This window comes from Lytechinus variegatus, chromosome 1 (assembly GCF_018143015.1).
Source record: "Lytechinus variegatus isolate NC3 chromosome 1, Lvar_3.0, whole genome shotgun sequence".
In the NCBI taxonomy this organism is placed as follows: Eukaryota; Metazoa; Echinodermata; class Echinoidea; order Temnopleuroida; family Toxopneustidae; genus Lytechinus; species Lytechinus variegatus.
The window spans coordinates 26,785,952-26,808,322 of NC_054740.1; the positions used below are offsets into that span (position 1 = coordinate 26,785,952).

At 36.7% G+C, this 22,371-nt stretch overlaps 1 protein-coding gene across 1 annotated transcript in view; it reads left to right on the forward strand.

Annotated features, from left to right (window-relative positions):
* LOC121430046 (neurogenic locus notch homolog protein 2-like) overlaps positions 1-22,371 on the forward strand; it is a 105,737-nt gene that overhangs the window by 4,559 nt on the left and 78,807 nt on the right. Inside the window, exons 4-16 of the mRNA XM_041627320.1 lie at positions 951-1,069; positions 1,675-1,837; positions 2,478-2,591; positions 5,044-5,157; positions 6,976-7,089; positions 8,623-8,736; positions 10,482-10,595; positions 11,614-11,727; positions 13,583-13,696; positions 16,664-16,777; positions 17,484-17,597; positions 19,201-19,311; positions 21,530-21,643. Coding sequence (XP_041483254.1) covers positions 951-1,069; positions 1,675-1,837; positions 2,478-2,591; positions 5,044-5,157; positions 6,976-7,089; positions 8,623-8,736; positions 10,482-10,595; positions 11,614-11,727; positions 13,583-13,696; positions 16,664-16,777; positions 17,484-17,597; positions 19,201-19,311; positions 21,530-21,643 — 1,533 coding nt within the window. The remainder of the gene's footprint in view (positions 1-950; positions 1,070-1,674; positions 1,838-2,477; positions 2,592-5,043; positions 5,158-6,975; positions 7,090-8,622; positions 8,737-10,481; positions 10,596-11,613; positions 11,728-13,582; positions 13,697-16,663; positions 16,778-17,483; positions 17,598-19,200; positions 19,312-21,529; positions 21,644-22,371) is intronic.

The following is a 22,371-nucleotide window of genomic DNA, read 5'->3' on the forward strand; positions in this document are numbered from 1 at the left end:
AATTTCATTTACGTAATTTGCATATGTAAATAATAATTTCTGTTTGTGAAATTTTGCATATTGCTTGTGCATTACGTGAACAATATATTTTGAAAGTTTCGTACAAAACAAGCATGGTTTGACTGAGATATTCTCCCTTGACCACATGCAATGTGTAGAATGTCTGAAAAATGGTGAAATAGGGTCATTTTGTAGTGACGTCATATATTACGTCATTTCGGAGGGAAGACCACGGATAGAACCCGGCAGCAATGCATTTTTGTAAACTTCAGGGTCCATGCCATCCAGCTATGGGGTCATTTGCTTGTCCGGCTTTCGGTTGAATAAATCTCCTGGGCTGCCGGACTACCATGCAAATAATAGATCTCAATAGTTGGGTATAAAGGTAGATTGCTATAAAGGTAGATTGCTATCTACATGATCTATTGAATGTTTCGTTGTTTTGTAACCATATACTGCGCACTTCATATATTTTATGTGCATGATAATATAATCAATGATGCTTATTCACTTGTGCATTTTTGTGTGTTCTTTTTTACTGTGAGGGTGTGAGTGGGTAGTGGTTCTGACTGGGTCGGGAGTTTGAATATTATCGCGGCCTATAATAAGCGTCCTTTTGCACGGCGTCAATCCACGCTTTGCCGCACTTCACCCAAGATTTAAAGGGAGGCGAAATCCTATAGTCTGCCTAGCAATGGAATCTTGGATCTCTTGCTGGAATGCTCCATAGCTATGATAGGAAATGGGGAAAGCTCATACATTGCGAGCGGGCATGCCAGGATCAGATGACCGGGGTAGTAACAATAAAAATGTAAAGGGCATGGAAAAATTGATTATCAAGAGCTATATAAATGTAACTATTAGTATTGTTATTATTTCGAGAGAGATATGGGGAAAGTGATCAAGTATTAGAATAGATTTATTGCTCTCATCACTCTCAATATTTTCAGTTCCCCTTCCTCCAGAAAATGTTAGGGTAGTGAGCTACACACCAACCACGCTGACCATAGCATGGGATCCACCTGCACAAGGGACTGGCGATTCCCCACCAATTGTCCACTCGTATCAGGTTCGTGTATATTGTTTTCATTTTGGGGTCATTAAATATCGAAATTGGTGTCAACAGGCAATCATAGATGATATGACAATTCCCTCATAATTATCTGACTGTATAACATTGACATTATCAGGTCGTGTGGTCCAGTGATTAGAGCATTAGACTCCTAATCGCAAGGTTGTGAGTTCGAATCCCCACTCCTCTTTGATAAAAAGACCCGAGTAAAATGTCGTCACTAAGGTCGGCCACTATATGACTGATTAACCTAAATGTGAAATTCTCCCAGGTACTTGGTTATATACCAGCTTGGCGTTTACCAGCAAAACGTTGTCCTGCCGAGTTCCTACGGGAGTTACAATAAACAGAAGCGGAAACAGGGTTGATTACATTTTTTATCTGTCTTTCTCTACTCAAAGTATATCACATAAATTTTATATGTTCTAACTCAATCAACTAACAAAAATGTGAGATTGCTTGCACCCCCTCCAAATAAAATGTTGATAATGCCGTTGATATTGATGTTAGAAATATGTAGGCATTCTTTTCCTGCACTAAAGTAAGTTCTCCCATGACCAGACAAACTTAATCTTAGTATTCATTGTACATTGATTGTTTAGGTTGAAGTCTTCCCAACCGATATCATAGTAAAAGTCAACAGTACCGTTACCGAGGTCACAATCGCAGATCTGCATTCAGGCTCTTCGTATGGAATAAGTGTAAAGTCACTCGCTGGTGTCAACGAAGTTAAAAGCATCGGATCTGTCATCTTGGGGGAAACTGGTAAGTACGCATAATTATATTGGGTGGATATTATGGCCCGTATTCTCAACTCAGGTTTAAATTAAACCCTGGTTTAAATGTGGTTTGACTATGGAGAGCCCATTGGAGTACAAACCCCTTTGTATCAACGATCAGATTTGGTGTAGAGTTATAATAATTAAATCTTTATAATCTTTGGCAGACCTACTACACCTACACTACGAAAGTTATAGTGTTAAACATGATACCAATTGGTGTCCCTGTAGAGACCCACATAATGTTAAAATTACACCCTAGAGATGGAACTTATCAAAGAGTGTATGTACAAAGGTGTTGGAATAGCACCCATTAGTGTTGTCGTGTTGAACAATTCCAATACTTTGACATCGAAGTAAAAATGTATGGTCCGTCAGATCTGAAGTCAGATTTAATTCAAACTCAGGTTTAAAGTTATGGTCTAAGTATAGCCGAAAGTGTCTATATCAGTACAATTTCAATATATCAGCTCATTTTTCTCTCAAATCATTTTTAACTGTTACGGAAGGATATATATATATATATATATATAAGATAGCTTTCATCACCATGACGAGTAAGGAAAGAGCACGTTAATAACGGGAAATATACTATGATTATATTATTTTCTCGTTTTTAAACATAGATACTGACGAATGTATTTCAAACCCTTGCGGGGAAAATGGCAAGTGCTTCAATGTGCCAGGTCTCTACTTCTGTATGTGTTATGAAGGATGGACAGGCTTTAATTGTACTATAGGTAATAATGCTTCAGTGATTACATAACAACTTCAATTTACTTTCTCAGTAATATATTTCTTCCCCAAGATGACTTTTGTCAACACTATAGAATGACACCAGAGGATCTGGCTAATTGCGCATCGAAGGAACATCACATAGTACTATTCTTCCCGAGGGCCATCGGCCCGAGGGAGAATAGTACTATGTCATGTTCCTGAGTGCGAATAGTTTTAGCCTGTTCCGAGAATGGGTCATTGTATATTTGTTTTATATCGATAAAGAACAATCGTTCAGAATTAAGTTGAGAAAATGAGTCTTGGCTTATGGATCGTCTGTTCAGCGAGGGCACCTGGTTAGTGCAGCTCGCCGAAAGTTTCCCTTGGCATGCAGTGGAGAGTACCGTTTGGCTGAGCAGAGCTCTGCTCGCATCGCACCGCACGCGAGTTTCCGTTTTACACCCTGGCGACGGCATTTTCCGGAAAAGTAGCCAAAAAGCGACTAGTGAAGAGTCTACACACGTCGCTGGTTGCATGCAGCGTGCGACACAGGCGAGTCCACCACCGCATGCAATTTGCACGGTTACTGATCAGAGCGCGAGCACAGAGTTCCTCGGCACTTCATGTACAGAGAGAGCGGCAGTCAGGAGTGAAATCCGAACATGCTTTTGCAGTCGCGTTGTTTCATTGGCGGCGGAAGCCAAAAGTTTTAGAAGGGGACAACCAAAATTTTTTTGACAAGCAAAAAAAAAAAGGTTCTCAACCCAAAAATTTTAGGGGGGACGTAGGAAAGTAAATTGACAAGCAAAAAAAAAAAAAAAAAAAAAAAAAAAAAAAGGTCATCAACAACAAATTTAGGGGGGGACCGTCCCCCCCTCCTCAAATTTAGGGGGGGACACGTCCCCCCCGTCCCCCCGCTTCCGCCGCCTATGCGTTGTTTATAGTTTTTTTTTATAAAAATAAATTATTAACTAAATGAATAGAATGACAGACAAAATCAAAATAAACAGATATAATGGAAAGACAAATTGAAGTTTGATGGATTGATACACTTAGAAGCTGCCGAAAGATAGATATAGAAGACTGATAAATAGAGACAAGATAGACAGATAGAAATAGAGAGAGAGAGAGGTGGATAGATAGATAGAAAGAGAGAGGGAGAGAAAATGCTAGAGGGGGAGAGAGATAGAGAATTTGAGAGACAGATAGATGTTAGATAGATAGAAAGATAAAGAATGAGAGAGAAAGAGAAGATAGACAAATTAACAGATAGATACATAGATAGATATATAGATAGAGAGAAGTAGAGAAAGACAGATGGATAGATAGATGAGAGATAGATAGATGTTAGATAGATAAAGAGGGAGAGACAAAGAACAGATAGATAAGTTAAAAAATAGATAGATAAATAGATAGAGAGAATAAGAGAAAGACAGACAGATGGATAGATAGAGAGATATTAAATAGATAATTAAAGAATGAGAGAGACAGAGAAGATTATACAGATAGATAGATACTCTAGTTAAAAAAATAGATAAATAGATAGAGAGAAATAGAGAAAGACAGACAGATGGATAGAGAGATAGATAGAGAATTTGAGAGATAGATAGATGTCAGATAGATCAAGAATGAGAGAGAAGAGCGACAAATTAACAGATAGATACTGTAGTTACATAGGTAGGTAGAGAGAGAGAAATAGAGAAAGACAGAGAGATCATGGATAGAGAGATTTGAGATAGATAGATGTTAGATAAAGAATGAGAGAGACAGAGAAGATTATTAGATAGATAGATACTGCAGTTACATAGATAGATAGAGATAGAATTTGAGAGATAGATATATAGACAGATAGAGAGAAAGACAGACGTCAGCAAGTCGGCAAGGCAAATTATCAAACCTGGAAAGTATAAGCTCATGCAGCTGCATTTGCAAGACAGTACCACTGATCTCTCCCCTACAGTACGGTATGTTCTGCGGATAACTTCGGTGCGGACTTTGGATCGCGCGCCCAGCTTATACGTAAACAAACGTAGACGTAGACTCTTCACTAGTCGCTTTTTAGCTACTTTTCCGGAAAATGCCTTCGCCAGGGTGTAAAACGGAAACGCGCGCCCCGCACAGGTCGTGACTCGCGAGATAGGGGGGATGTCAAAAAAACGTATAGTTGACCTTTTCCCTAGGGAAAAAATGGACTATGCGTGACGTCAGTAAGGAAAATGAACTATGTCATGTATGGCAAACGTTTTTCGTAGTAAAACTATTCCTTTTCTCCTTGTGTATACTCTCAATACAACAATCTTAAGTAAGGGATATAAAATGAAATATCTTTTTTAAATGTGTTGATGTGTTGAAGAAAACGAATGTTCCCCCTTGATCCAGATGGCTGCTATGATAATTCATTTTAGCCATTTCTATCTGTTTTTTTTACATATATCTAAATGACAACTTGGCGGATATATCTACCTGATTCTACAGATATTAACGATTGCGTTCCGAATCCTTGCGCTAATGGAGGGACATGTATGGATGGAGTAAATACTTTCTTCTGCGAGTGTGATGCTGGATATACAGGGGATCTCTGTGATGGCGGTATGTTAGGTTTTATTATACAACTCGCAAGAGTGTGCTGCAATCCGATTGGTCCAAATCGGATCACATGATATTCAGCGAATTGCAATATTGCATCCAACATGCACTATCCTGCTCTCTGACGTCAGAGTGCAGGATAGTGCGATCGAGGTCTGGAATTATCCTTAATTATCTAGAATTAAAATCAAATGCAGCGTTCGGGGGCAACTCAGTAACATAAAACAAACAATACACGCATTATTGTGCAAAGAGGACCCAAATAATGAACGCTGTGCTGACTCGCCAAACGGATATACCGGACTTGGTCCTGCGGACCTCGGTGCGGTATGTCCATTGGCTCTTCTCGCACATTATCTGGCCCCGCATGCACGCGCTTACGTGCATTATTTGTATAATCATTCAGTGTACAGAAAATCAGGGGTGATACAATCAAATACAGCATCCTCTTTACAGTTGATTGAATCTTTCATACGGTGCAGTGCACGCTGTTTGAGCAGTTTCCTGACTGAAGTGTCCTGAGTAAATAAAACGTTGTTATTATCATTCATATCATTATTTATTGTTATTACTATCACTATTATTATAATTTATTATGTACATCTAATAATAACACCGTGCCAAAAATTGTTTTTACATAATGGACTATAATGGTTGTGATTCAGTTTGTTAAAATCTTAAAAATAACACACTGCTCTATGCGAACGTATGAAAATGTGATTCACAATGTTTAAAATACTCAAATTTAAGCAGTGTGGAGATAATTACACTCTGTGGATGCCTCTACGGTGATAGTGTTCACGATGCGTTCACACGGTGGGTTGTATGGAGATTCGATTCATACTGTTTTAAAGGCTCAAATTTTAAGAGTGTGAAGATAATTACACACTGTGGATGCCTCTGCAGAGAGTGTGTTCACACAGTGGTTTAAATGAATATGTGATTCACAATGTTAAAATACCCGAATTTAAGCAGTGTGGAGATAATTACTCTCTGTGGATGCCTCTACAGTGATAGTGTTCACAATGCGTTCACGCAGTGGGTTATATGGAGATTTGATTCACATTGTTTAAAGGCTCAAATTTTAACAGTGTGAAGATAACACACTGTAAATGCCTCTGCAGAGAGTGTGTTCACACAGTGGCTTAAATGAATATGTGACTCATACTGTTAAAATGCTCAAATTTAAGCAGTATGAAGATAATTACACACCGTTGATACCTACAGTGATTGTGTTCACAGTGTGTTTACTCAGTGGTATATATATATATGAAGATGTGATTCGCACTATTAGAATGCTCAGATTTTAACAGTGTGAAGATAATTGCACACTGTGGATGCCTCTGCAGAGAGTGTGTTCACACACTGTTAAAATGCTCAAATTTACGCAGTGTGAAGATATTTACACACTGTGGCTACCTGTACAGTGACAGCTAGTGTTCACAGTGACCCGTATTCTGAAGTCTGGTTTGATTTAATTAAACTCTTGTCTAAAGTTGTGGAAAAACAATGGACAGCCGATTGTGACATTAATCTCGAACAGTAGAGACTCAATGTAAACAGCTCACTTGACTCACAAACTTTTCTTAATTATCTGTGAAGGATGAATAAGATAGCTATCTTCACCATCAACGAATTGAGAAGGATCACAGAATAGATAGGAAATATAATTTAAATCCAACTTTGACACGTTTGGCTGCCCATTTAAGCACTGAGTTAGACCATGGCGTAAGTTGAACAAGATTTCAGTGTCTACAGTTCACAGTGTTTTTACTTCCTCAAATTAACTCAGCTATATATTTATACAAAAATATTTTACAGACGTAGATGAATGCCACTCGGATCCATGTGCTGGCAATAGCGAATGTCATCATGGGATAGATTTCTACTTTTGTATCTGTTTAGATGGATGGACCGGCGACGACTGTGATGAAAGTAAGCTAAACCAATTAATATTACTGATAATAATGATAAAAACAATAATGATGACTTTGAAGAAAATAATAGCGCTGCAACCCTTGATAATATTAATAATGATAACAATAATGATGGTAACGAAAATGATAAAAACAATCAATTTAATCACCATATCTATAGTAATTACAATTTTGGTGAAGTTTATTTCTTTATGTATATATTCTCAGTTGGCTAGCAAAGTTGTTCTTATAAATTTACAATGTATTTTCACTGACTAAAGAATATGAGAGATGTAAGAAATGTTTCGCCTTTCCTTGTTTACACATTGTGAATATCATCATTTCTGCGAGCGTTGCCAAAATGGACTATTCCCAGAGTTGAAAATACAAAATTTCTTGGTATTAGTATTGACAGTAATTCAACTTGGTCACATCACATAAATGAAATTGAAAACAAGGTAGCGAAAAATATCGGAATTATATATCGCCTAAGCTTTTATCTTCGAAAACCGTTCTTACGTACATTATATTGCCTTCTAATCCTGCCATATTTTCATTATTGTAATTTGGTCTGGGCTAACACATACAAAACCCATCTTAACGAATTATGTTCCCTTCAAAATAAGATTGTGCGTATAATTTCTGAGAACGACATCTTACCACCAACAGACACGAAATCTGTATTTCATTCCCAGAAACTGCTGAAATTTAACGACATCAATGAACTTCAGCAATGTAATTTTATGTAAAGGTGTTTCAATTCTCAAATTCCAGAAAACTCTCGTAATTTCTTTACGCATGTATCAAATATACATCATTTTGATACCCGAACAAATGACCAAATATATATTCCTAAACACAGATTATCTTTCAACACAACATCCGTTATTCTTGCCCGAAAATATGGAATGATCTTCCGGACTACGTAAAAAATCCTTGTCAGCAACTAGCTTAAAATTCAATATTTAAAAAATGATTTTATCATCCTATGCTTTAATATCCTTATGCCTTATATTCCTTTTGATCTTAAGTTAACATGAATAATATGCAACTGTTGCGGCATTATTTTTTTCAATCTCCCTCTCTCCGTCTTCCCGTTTTCTTCCCTTCTCTTCTCTTTTCCTAGCCCTTCTTATCTTTGTATCGTATTTTGTGTATTGTTTATATTTATATGTCCGCAGGCGTATCCCGCCACAAGCATGTGCTTCTAGGGACCTACGCCTTCCTCTGTACACATAAGTTGTAAATATTTATATTCTTGATGGAAATTGATTTCATGTGAATTCTTGTTAACAGAAATGAAGAAATATGTAAAATGGAGGAAAATAAATGTTTATTTGAAATGAAATGAAGTTCACTTAACCGTAAGAGCCTGTCACATTATTTACTTTTAACTGGCAGATGAGACCAAAGCCCAAGAATATATTATGTGCGTATATATATGATTCCCATGTAATATTTCTTTTTCCAATTTCTGAGGGATATTCAAGTTGTAAACTTTTTATCGATACCCACTATATTAACAGAATCTTTTTTTCTCTCTCTTTCTAAGATATCGATGATTGTTTACCAGATTCTTGTGATAACGGGGGCACGTGTAAAGATGGGGTAAATACGGTTATATGCCTCTGTCCTAGAGGTTATACGGGTCAGCGCTGCCAAACAGGTATACATGATGTCTGTGATTTGTTAATGCAACACATATTTCAATTCGCATACATTCGTAATTTCGAAGCTTCGTTATTCCGAAGGTACAGATATTCCGAAGGTTCGGGTATTCCAAAGGTTCGTATTTCCGACGGTTCGTAATTCCGAAGGTTCGTTAATCCGAAAAAGAAATGAGGTTCATAATTCCGAAGGTTCGTTAGTCCAAAAACTAAATGATCAACAAACTTTATTTCGTTTTTGGACCAACGAACCTTCGGAACAACGAACCTTTTTTCGTTTTCGGATTAACAAACCTTCGGAACATCGAACCTTATTTCGTTTTCGGATTATCGAACCTTCGGAATAACGCCACAAATGTTCGGATTAACGAACCCTTTTACGTTTTCGGATTAACGAACATCGAGGTATAGGCAATTTACGTGTTTCGGAATTACGAACCTCTCGGAATGACGAAGTGTAACCATTTCAATTGCTACAGTGCAAGTCCATAGAATATGTACGTCCGAGCCCCTATGTGTGGGACCTTCAGGAAATTTTCTGTCTCTTATTTCTTGTTATTTTGACAGCCTGTAATGTTCTGAAAGAACCATGACTTGGTCAGTTTATGAAGCGAAGTAAGACTTGAGGAAAATGGTGGTCAAACATACATAAAGGTTGATCACTTCATGGAATTGCTCTACAGTATGTCATATTGATCACTTATGTGTTGCGTGATACATTGATGTTAAGATGCGCTAATATGGCTAATGGAATTAGCAAATTGCCTTGATTGGTCGCTACGCTCACTCGTATGGAAATAATGGAAATATCCTTTTTAGGGCAGGCTTTGACGCCATCGGTGTCGATCCCGGGGTAGTAGGGATATACCCCCCCCCCCCTCCCCAAAGAAATATATAGATAGGGGATAATGATTTATATCATGATAGTATATTTGTGTGGGCCACGCGCTAAATTTTATTTTGATTTCATTTATGTTTTATCTTTCTATGTCACCCAATGGTCAGTCTACCTTCATAATGTTTATTATTTATCTATACAACTTTTGTTCATATATCAAGTGCATAGAAATAATGTTTATTAAGCGCTTTATGAATATCTTTGCCTATTATTATTACTTTAGTATTATTATTATTATCATTATTATTATTATTATTACTATTATTATTATCTTTATTATTATGATCATCATCATTATTACCAAATTGTGGCATGCGACACAGGACATATAAGTGTATGTCATGGTATTCCATTTTGTACTTCATTTGACTCAGATTGATCATGAGTATGGCCGCCTGGGGGTCAAAGTAGAATAAATTAACCACACTCAGTTGTCAGTGATCAGGTGATTACAGTTATTCACATGTTTGATAGTTCTTGGCCAAGATTGTAAGAAACCAATGTTTCGTGCCCAGTCGATTCGTCTCCTGTCCTTGAAACAGGGGGTCGTGGGTTCGAAGCCCAGCCATGGCGTAATGTCCTTCAGCAGGAAATTGATCCATGATGTGTTCCAGTCAACCCATGTGACGAAAATGGGTACCAGGCCCTGATTATCCCTTGAACAACATAACCTCTGCTAATAATTATACAGCATTATTGTAGAGCGGATAGAGACTTTTGATAAAGTAAGATTTAAAGGCTAGGTAAGAAAGTATTATTATCATTATTTTTGTTATTGTAATTATAATAACTATCATTATTTTTTACAATTGTTATTATATTTATCATATTACTCTATCTCTTCAGACATTAATGACTGTTTACCCGATCCTTGTCTGAATGGTGGTTCTTGTGATGATGGGCTAGACTCGTTTACTTGCAACTGCCCAGAAGGCATTACAGGTTTCATCTGCGAGACAAGTTAGTATTTATGGTTCTCTTAATTGTAGAGCTATCATAAAAACAAAATCAGTATTCATTCTAGCTTGATATGTGCTAAACTTTTATCCACTTTACCAATGTTAACTGGAAATTTGTCGACAATGCATGCCTATGTGATACTTTTCCTACTTTTACCGCAGCTATGTGAGAAAGGCATGCGCATTAGCCGCCAGAAAATGGAAATTTGAGATGGTATCTTCAATGACGATATGATAGAATTAATACTTTATGCTAGATTCGAATACCTGAATACTTTGACAATATAGCTTATATGTACATATTTACCAAATACGATTTCATTACAAAAAAAATAATTTCAAGCATCATTCTAAAAGATGTTTAGTAATGCAGTTTCCATGAAAATGAGGCAAATAATGTTTAACAATAAAGTGAAAGTGTAATATATGAGATTCGCATTATTTCAATTCATTCATAAAAAATTAGGTTATGGAGCGATAGCAAAATCAAAATTAGACAAAAACCATGTTAATCTTTAAAGAATAGGCGATTTAGGAACAAATAAAGGAGCCTTTACTTTGAAAATTGCATACGCAAGACCCACGAAACCATGCATGTGAGTGTACTTAATGCATGCGAGGGTAAATGCTGCGTGCAAAGAAGGCCTGAGCAAGCTTTTATCTTACAAAAGTGAAATAAAATATACAATAAAATACAACAACTGATTTGTAGGATTTACTCCAGGAGCCGCGGAACCGTAATGGGCCTGGGATGTTTTTTTTTTTCTTCATATAAACGTGTACGAAAACGTTAAATATGAGATGACCACCTATGTTTCTTGTGTGGTCAGCGCCCCCCCCCCCCTTCGTCTCAGCTCCTGCCTTCTTTCAGAACCGTTCCATGGCATTCCTGTAATTCATTTCCCTTCATTCTTTGGATGAAGCTAGGTAATCTCCATTTCTGAATGATACAAACGATAATTATTTTTACGAGATTAATGTTACTTTTGTTCGTGTTTTTTTACACCATGTTCCCGCAGATATCAACGATTGTATACCAGATCCTTGCATGAATGGAGGGACGTGTAAGGATGAAATAAATGCATATACCTGCGAATGTCCTCCTGGAATTATTGGTCTACGCTGTGAGGAAGGTTGGTATAATCTTTCATACTTATTCATTCGTAGTTTTAAAATAAAACCCGCGCATTCATAAACATTCTCTCTCCAAAAAAGACACATAATACACTTGTGGTTTGACTATGGACACTAGCGTACCTACGGGGGGGGGGCAGACTGCCCCCCTGACGAGTCACAACCCATGCAAGGGACCTATCCCTGCCCCCCCCCCTGACGAAAAGTTGAAGACCTTATTTTTTATTTGTCTTTTATTTGCTTGGCAATTTTTTTCTGCTGTGAAATGTCCTTTATATCCTGTTGGGGACCTTTTTTGGGGGGCTTGTCAATTTTTTTCTGGCTCGAAATCCTTTATTTGTGGGGGTTATTTTTGGGGTCAAATTTTATGCGGACGATTTTGCACCCCCACCCCCTGTGGAAAATCCTAGGTACGCTACTGACTATGGATATCCAATTATCAGCTCACTTTACGCTCAAACCATTCATAACTGTCTGAGAATAATAATATAGGTTTTTCCACAAAAAAAAAATCGGGGGAATACAGTAAATATGAACATATAATGAAAAAAAATTGTGACTTTTCTTAAAGTTTCCCTAGTTTAAATATATAGAGTTAGACCATGTCCTTACTGAAACCAGACTTCAAAATAAGGGCCATAATAGACTCAGACCCACGCTACTCATACTTGACATACACAAAATACACGAAAACATACACTTCTTGCCCCCCCCCCCCCATCCTTTCCATGCACCCTAGGATATTATCAATAGAACTCGCGTTGACACGAATGGGTTAGCAAGACTGCAACACTGCAGTCTTGGATCCCACAGCAGTCAGGGGGCAGCACCAAAGAGGGGGTGGGTGCATTGGTGACCCTAAATGATTTCTCAGGGAGTGAATCTTGTCACCGATCAAAATATCCTGACTACGCTTTAGCAAGCATTGCATTGATGCGTAACAAAGAAAATGGTCAAAGTGCATTTCCATCTTACTTTGAACAAGACTTATAAATAATGGGTAATTAGCAGGATGATGACTTTCATTCAATTTTTCATCTGGTCTACATATCCCTAGGTTTAAAATATTTTCTTAATGTCATTCATACTTATAGTATTTTTTTTTTACTTTAAAGATATTGAATACTTACTTAAAAGAGGGACGAAATAGCCAACACTTTATGTCGTCTTCAATCGACTCTGTGTTATAAAATAGCTAGTCTCGAACTATACATTCTCGGATAACAATTGACAATACAGAAAATAAATCAGCTTATAGTTTCATTCGCCTTGGAGGAAACATTTTTTGCTTCTTAGTTACATACCTGTTATAAGAGAGTACCGAAGTGATGATGTCCCACAGTTGCCATGGTGTCATGGCGGTCTGGTTCTAAACAAATGAACCCGCCCAATGAAAGCGTCTGCTTCTTATAGGAGAAAATGGCTGTGATCGGAATTTGATCGCTTGCATCGTAAAGTCATTTGCAAATACAATTATGTACAGACGATCGTCACCTGCGACTCTGTTTAGAACCAGCCCGCCATGGCACCATGGCAATTAATGTCACACTACGGTACTCTATTGCAGGATGAATGTATTAAGTAGTGAATTTATGTGTTATTTAAGTGGGCCTATATTTCAAGACTGTTCTGCTCGGAATGTTGGATTATGGGTAAGGAAACTGGTCAGCTCTTGGTAGTCGAGGATTTGAAGTGGTGCTATAGAGGTTCGTATATGCTTTAAACTAGGCAGAACCGTAACCCAATCATGACTTCCCACTTCTTGAAAATTTTCAAATATTTGGAAGAACATGATACTTTTTACCCAGTGTCCTGATTTTCTGACTTTGTCTCGACTTTTTTTTCCTTCTAAAGAGATCAATGAATGTGAATCTTATCCTTGCTTAAATGAAGCCTCCTGCACGGATGGAAACAACGCTTTCTCGTGTACTTGTTTGGTGGGGTTTACTGGCCAACGGTGTCAAACAGGTACGTAGGCATATTCCCATATTAGTCTGCTGTAAAATCCCTTCACATGAGAAAAGATCAAAATGCAAGCTTGCTATGACCATGATGACATGTGCAGTAAGGTCCAAATTGAAGCAGCAAGTTTTATATTTCCTTGTGTGAAGACCCACTTTTGATCAAAGTTTCAAGCAGGGTCTGTGCCTGCAGACTATTCCCCTTCATCGCAAGCCATGCTGATCAGCAGGCCTAATGTTTCATATTCTGGACAAGTTGATATAATCGAGATCAGTTATCTTTCAGTTCTTTTCATACTATTTCCAAACGTTATTATGAATTTGAGCAGATTCTTAATTAAAAAACTATGAGTTTATTTTATTGTTAGAATATGTTATACACGAACAGCTGTTATAAACACACTTGCTTTATGATTTTTTATGTAGAGTGAATGAGCTGTTTTGTGTCCGATTTTTAATAAAGTCTTTCTATAATGGAAAAAATGGTCTGCGGTATACTAGAAGACATAGTGAAATTTGATGCTGATGTTCAGACATCGAGCATCATGCTGTTTTAAGTTGAAAATCATCGTGCAAATACATATGTTCAAATTTGTGATAAGGCCACCATCCCTATAAGAATAAGAGCGAAATGAATATCTAGTCGTAATGATATCACATCAATCGTACGATTTGCTATGATTCGAAACCAATTTGGCCTTTATAAAGGCTTGCAATCATCAAATATTGTATTTTTACAGTTGATTTTAATCTAAAATAGAAATATACTTTTCATTCACAATTTTCAGAATGAAAGCAAAATGCGGTTTGTTCCAAAATCGGATCGTGGACCAGTCGAAGGGTGTGCGCAGGCCTTAAATTGACATTATGCAGTTTTTAATGCTTTTTAGCCTTTATTCAGATAATATCACATTTTTCATACATACAAGGGTAATAAATAAAATGTACAAAGTAAAGTGAAGTAAATGTATACAGCATTATAACAAATGAAATATACATTATGATAATATTTTTTGAACAAAGAACAAACCCATAATAAAAACTGAGAAAATAGTTATTTTCACTTGTATTTACTGTATTTTCACTTGTATTTACTGTATAATAATGCATACCGACGTCACAATCTAATAGCGCCCTCAACCAACATTATGCAAGGCAATGGCTCCAGTCTCTACATGTAGGGTTCACGGACCCAAAACATTTGTGTTAAAGGGGCAATAAAAAATCATAAAAAATAGGATGAAATTCGAGGATTAATGTTTACAACTAGTAGATAGGATATGTGTCTGACATTACATATCTGACCAGAAAAGGGTACTTCGACAGGCTCATTTTGAAAATAAATCAACATGTATGAAGACTACACCTGACAGGATCAAGTTCATCACTTGAGAAAGTAAAATGGCCCAAGTTTTTCCGTCAGTAAGAAAAAAAGCTCCAAAATGGTGATATATCTTCCCAATGTAGAAAAAAGGGAAGTTCAGTAGTTATTCTCCCTTGAATCAGTGTTAGATTGTCAGTCATACTCATTCATTTTGTGTCAATCAGCAATATTTATTATTATTTATTAATCAGCAAAATTTAAAAATTGAGAATGTGTCGGCCGATGTGACCTTTAAGATGGTGGCGAGGTGACGTAAATGCATAACGTCTATAGGTTTGGTGGATCACGTGGAGGGGGGGGCACAGCCGGCTCTAGCCCCCCCCCCTCCCCCCTTGAGAGGTACAATCGAAATTTGTACTGTAAAAATGGCGTTAAAAAACCAATGTGCCTCCCCCTTTCAAAGTGAGGACTTTTTTTGCTAGTCAAATTTCTCCACTGGGAAAAAGTGCCCCCCCCCCTTTGGAAAATCCTAGATCCGCCCCTGCATGTTTCTGTAGAAGATTGATAGAATCATTCGAGACTAGCATTTCTGCTACCTTCTAATTACTTTGAAGAACATAGACCTCAACTTAACTTTGTACATACACGATTTTGTACATGTTTAACGTTCTTTGTGTACTCAAATTCTGTGTTCATGTTACATACTGTAGGGGAAGGCGGGGTAAGTTGTGACACTTTTTGCATTTTGCATGTTAGAATTGATACGACTAATAATATTGTAGAAATTAGTATTTTGCCTTTAAATTTGATTCTTGGGCAATATTTTTCACCTACATATAACTTCCTACCCCACACTGAAAGTCACTGTGACCTTTAAAAATGATGTCAAAGGACTCAACTTGCCCCATCTGTGGGTCAGTTATGCCATCTTTTGGGGGTAAGTTGAGCCACAAAGACTATGTACAAAATGTATGCAGGAAGGACCAGCATGTCAATTTTTTATTTTAAGTCTTTTCACTTGCTAATTCTCTATAAATACTAACATCCTCTATAAGTAAAAGAATTGTCATGTGAAGTTGCTCCTTTCTGCCTGCATATCAATGGCTTTTTAAGTTTTTTTCATTATTATACATTACCATGGCTCGACTTGCTCCTTGTTGGCTGGCTCAAATTACCCCAGTCCTAACTTCATGCGATATTTACACATCCACACATTTCTTATGCATCCATCATGTAAAAGACTATGACAAGAATGAGCATCCAAACTTGGATTAACAATATTGTTCTTATTTCTTTATTATATTTAAAGACGTGTGTAGGTAAAAAGAACTGATCTATTTCACACCTTTTTATATACTTTTTTTGGTAAAACGTGTATTTGTCCCTCTAAAAAAATACTTTTTGTTTCAAAGTTGAAAACAATGTGGTTGGGTTAAGGGTTATGTAATGGGTCATCAATACATGACACCACCACAATGTCTGATTCATTCATTATGGGCCTGGGGGTGGTGGCTCAACTTTCCCCTATGCTCAACTTACCCCGCCTTCCCCTATACATGTACAGCCTGGGAAATGAATTGACGTTAGGAGGAATGTTGTATGATAATATTTTCCCAAGCTGTATTTAAACCTAGCGGTATTATCACACAGATATCAATGAGTGTGCGTCTGATCCTTGTCTTAACGGAGGTACTTGTAACGATGGGATAGATGCATTCACCTGTAACTGCTCAGCCGGTTTCCTAGGTCAGCGTTGTGCAGAAGGTAATATAAATCAACTCCTTAACATTTATATACAATCCTATTCTGTAATATTGTGTTTGTACAAGTGTTTTGCATGTCTTTTTTGATGGTAATTTAATATCTTTAAAATCAGTATGGGGTCATGAGTAAGAAAAGTAAGTAAGAAAATAAAAGAAAGTAGAATCTTATTAGATATACTTAAGTATAAAATAAATTACTTGTATCCTATACTAAGAGCCTTTGATTTGATGCTAAAGAAACTTCACATTTCACTAGTTGCATTTGTTTATATATCTATAAGCCCGTTCGTGTCCTATAATGACTCTAAATTAATTTGGGCCAGTTTGCTCTCTTTCCATTAAAAAATTAATAAATTCCAATGGTTACGTTAGGGTACATTAATATCTAAAGTAAAATTCTACGTATCTCTGTGATGTTAATTTCATTTGATTTTATTTGTCTAGTTGCGATTTAAAAAATGTAATGGACTAATTACTAAACCAGAATAAACTAAGGATGTGAGACCCCCCCCCCCGGAAAGTGTGAATATTTTGAAAAGACAACATAATTAAACAATTCTCATTATCCATTTTTGAGGGCGGGATTCGTCAGAAAATTTGCGAGAAACCGGAAGCCTTGTCGTCCCACCCCTCCCCTTAAAGATGCTGGATATGCCACTTTTACCGAAAGCTAAAGAAATTCTATCATAATTATTCTTTTAACGCAGATTTTGATGAGTGTTCTTCACATCCATGTCTGAACGAAGCTTCGTGTATCGATAAAATAAACGGATTTACTTGCATATGCGCATATGGCTTCACAGGGGATCGCTGTCAGGAAGGTAAGAAATGTTGACCTTGTTTTGTCATTCTTGGTGATAAGTCAGGTTGAGAGGTGGAAAGAAATCTCCACTGTTTACTATATCATGCATCCAGTGTCTTTTAATTGCACCTTAACTACATGTATAAATATGTAGGAGAAGGAGGGGTAAGTTGAGCATAGGGGCAAGTTGAGCCACCAGCCCCAGGCCAATAATGAATTAGTCAGACATTGTGGTGGTGTCATGTATTGATGACCCATAGCATAACCCCACCACATTGTTTTCCACTTTGAAACAAAAAGTAGTTTTTTAGAGGGAAAAGTATGAATTTCAGCCAAAAAAGTAAAAAAGAGTGTGAAGTAGATAAGAGCTTTACACTCACACACGTCTTTAAATATAGTAAAGATCTGATAACAACATTGTTAGTCCAGGTATGGATCTTCATTCTTGTCATAGTCTTTTATATGATGGATGCATAATAAATGTGGGGATAGAAAATTATCGCACTAAGTTCGGACTGGGGTAAGTTGAGTCAAACAGCATGGGGCAAGTTGAGCCATGGTAATTCTTAAGGTAATGTATCTTAAAAAACAAACAAACCATAAAAATCGATTGAAATGCAGGCTGAAAGGAGCAAATTTACATGACTGCTCTTTTCCTTTCAAAGGATGTTAGTATTTATAGATAATTAGCAAGTGAAAAGACTTTAAACAAAAAATTGACATGCTGGTTCTCCCCCCGTACATTTTGTACGTAGTTTTTGTGGCTCAACTTACCCCAGACGGTGGCACAACTTACCCCATATATGGGGCAAATTGAGCCATTTGACATCGGTTTTTTCAAAGGTCACGATGACTTTAAGTGTGGGGATAGAAAGTTATATGTAGATGAAAAACATTTCCCAAGAATCAAATTTAAAGGCAAGGTACTTATTTCTACAATAGTACTAGTCATATCAATTCTAACATGCAAAATGCAAAAAGTGTCACAACTTACCCCGCCTTCCCCTACTGTAAAGTCATAATCTGGGAATTAAGGATTCGGAAAGTCACGCATGATAATGGGATTTAAATTTCTCATAGTTTTTAGGAACAAGTAATATTGCCTTCAAATGGTTGTTAAAATAGGTTCTCTTAATTCTGTCTTTCGGGCTATTGCGCTATTTGGTTGTTGATATTTTGAAAGTAAAATGATATGACTTTATGAGTAATTAAACAAAAAAACGCGTGATTTGTTTCAAGTAATCGAAGAAATTAGCAGTGAGTTCTACACAACATGATATTCTTTAATTATGTTAATTCATACACATTTTAAGATATGTGTGTTAGAGGTTGCACATAGTGAACACGGTATGGAAAAAAAGTAAGTTTTCCTTTAGGTTATGGGTTCTTAACGATCACTGGTTTTCACAAAAAATCAGCACCGTCCAAGCTACACTGAGACTGCGAATTTCATTTCATTTATTTCAACACGGCAAGACCTATTCAGCAAAAGCTGTTTTTGTTATGTTTGTGCATTTATCGTATTAGGATATTGATGAGCGCTATGAGCACTGAGCATACTGTTTATTCTGCTATTTTATCTATTCTGTTTAATTGGATTGTTCATTTATTATCTTCAAAAGATATCGACGAGTGCATATCGGACCCATGTATCAATGGACAATGTTTCGATGAAAGAAATCTTTTTTATTGCATCTGCATTCCTGGCTGGACAGGTGTCAATTGTGAAATCGGTAAACATTTTCTTTTCTCTTTTTTTTTAGACAATAGTAATAAATAATAACGTTTTATTTACCCAGGGTAGCCACTTCAATCATGAGACTGCTCTTCCAGCGGGCACTGCCTTACATAATAAGTTATTATTGCCCTTCTCCAGTATTAATGCTGAGCGCCAAGCAAGAAGACAGAAGGTCCATTTTTAAGTCTTTGGTATGACTCGGCCAGGGATTGAACACACGACCTCCCGTTCATGAGGCGGGCGCTCTACCACTGAGCCACCAATATGACCTTTAAGAAATATACTAGTTTATATCATGATGAATTCATCTGATTTTAAAGGAGGGCATCGCCAGGGATCAGTTTTTATAAAACGTATTACAATGAAAATTCACAGTAACAGTTAAAAGCTACTGAAATCCTTCAATCTTATAGGCTGATAGTAAATGTCATGGTAATTGTTCATTTGTTATTATCACAACTTTTTGAACGGGACCATATGTTTACTTTCACTCCATTGATGTAAGCAGTAATAATCAGATCAACCGATATATTTCCGATTTTTGAATCCAATCATTTTATTCAATTAATTTACCTTAATTAATATGGAAGCTCACTACCCCTTGTAAATCAGACCAGGGAGTTCAGAAAGTTAATTTCCTCTTGGAAATTTAATTTATAAACATAAACTTTTAAGAACATAGACGAAAATAAATGACTTCATAGTATTCAGGGGGAAGGGGTAGTACAATAGTTCACCCCCACCCTGAACAATTTGTTAACTGCTTGAATTTACGCCAGTGGTTAAGAAAAGACTTTGTGTTAAACTACGTTAGATTTTGATATCAAGTATAGAGTATCGAAGTGTGACGTCATCAATTTTAACTTTTTGTATTTCAGCGCTTTTTATACCATATATTGGTAGAGCATAATGAACCCCTCCCCCCCACGATACAAATTTTTGTGAGAATCGGTCCATGGGGCCACAATATATGACCTCATGAATACATAATTAGCCTTATTGAAATTAATGTATTACTGGCGTGGTTCTAAAAGTTATGGACCAGGCCAGTGATACATTGACTTCATTGTGTATTCATCAGGTCATATCTCAGACCCCATGGACCGATACCGAATTTTGGAAGTGGTATTTTTATCATGAGCCGCCAAAATATGGTATCATCACGCCGGTGCTCTTAAAAAATACTCGATAGAAAGAAAAAGATTCAATGATAACAGGGATTACCGTAAGTGCCATAATTATATGTCTGCATACGCTGCCTAAGATGTCCAAAACCGAAAACCCCTACTTTATAATATCTTGACAGATACAGGTCTTAGTTTATTCTCGCTCCAAGCATAAAAATGTAATCCTTACAAAACAACTCTCAAAATAACCACTTATTTCCTTTATCTTGGTAAAAAACTGAAATAGGGAAATTTTTTAAAGAAACATAATAATTGCAGAAAGATAGTAATCGCAGAAAATTTAGTTTCTAAGGATTTAATTTCAATTTGCAAAGATAAGGTGTGGATGAAATACTCAGGAATAACTTCTGAATGCTACTACTACTACAACTATTACTACTACTTCTACTACTACTACTACTACTACTACTACTACTACTACTACAACTATTACTACTACTGCTGCTGCTGCTGCTACTACTACTACCATGACTACTACTACTTTTACTCCTGCTGCTACTACTACTACTAATAATAATTGTTGTTATTGTAATGATGGTGATAATATTAATAGTGGCGATTTATATTACGAACATATCCACCTTTGGGTGCTCATGACTCTTCAAGAAATAAGATATACACATGAATACAAAATAGAAAATCTAGAAATAGAATAGAAATTTAAATTCTGAATACAATACGCTATAAAATTGTTAATGAGAGATGACACATAAGTTTCAATTCGGACCTTTTTTTCTATTGATGGAAGATAGTGTATTTGGATAGACAGGTGATTCCTTAGCTTTGGTCCTATAACTGAAAACGCATGTTACCCCCCCCCCTCCTCCATTCCGTATATTGGTTTCAAGAGCAATACAGCATGGCTGACGAGCGGAGATGAAGTAAAGGGAATACAGTGAGAAAGAGCTGCGCAAATATGTGGGGGAGAGGAAGCAAGTTAGGGATATATTGGAAAAAGAATTTTGAAGATGAAAATAATAAACGTAGAAATATTGTGTTTAACCCTTGAGATGTTCCCTCACACAGATATTAACGAGTGCTATTCAAATCCTTGTGACAATGGAGCTACTTGCATGGATGAAATCGGTAGGTTTACCTGTTACTGCCCTGACGGTGTCATAGGACAACTCTGTGAAAACGGTAGGTAACAGTCATTATCATAATGTGTAAGAATAAGATGTTTTTGCAGAGAAAATGGACCGGTTTTTTAAAGGAAAAATACACGTTTTGCTTCGTGGCAACGTGTTTATTGCGACATGAATGTACTGGGATATGAATACAGCGAGTAAGTGTGTCATCATTCAAGTGGGTCTATGTCTGCAAGACTGCACTGCTCAGACCTTTGTCTTGAACTGTTGCATGATGGGTGATGGACCTGGTCAGATATTAGTAGTTTAGGACTTGAGGTGGGGCTATTATTATGGCTACCGGCGTCACAACAAGAAAAAATAGATGAGATAGATGATCTTTTTTGTAACATGTCTCACCTAAACATAAATGAGGATAGTAAGAAATCTTGTGATGTTAAAATTACATCTGGTGAATGTCTTTCAATATTGAATAAAATGCCTTTAAATAAGTCACCTGGGAATGACGGTTTGACAGTAGAATTTTATCGTACTTTTTGGCCTGATATCTGGCATTTGGTTCTAGACTCTTTCAATGCCTCTTTTGAGAATGGCAAATTGTCATCCACACAAAGACAAGGAGTAATAACGTTGATTAAGAAAGATGAAAAAGATGCTTTATATATTCAAAATTACAGACCAATCACCCTTCTTAATGTTGACTATAAACTTTTATCTAAAGTCTTGGCTGAGAGGATAAAACTTGTATTAGGAGAAGTGATACATGTGGATCAAGTTGGG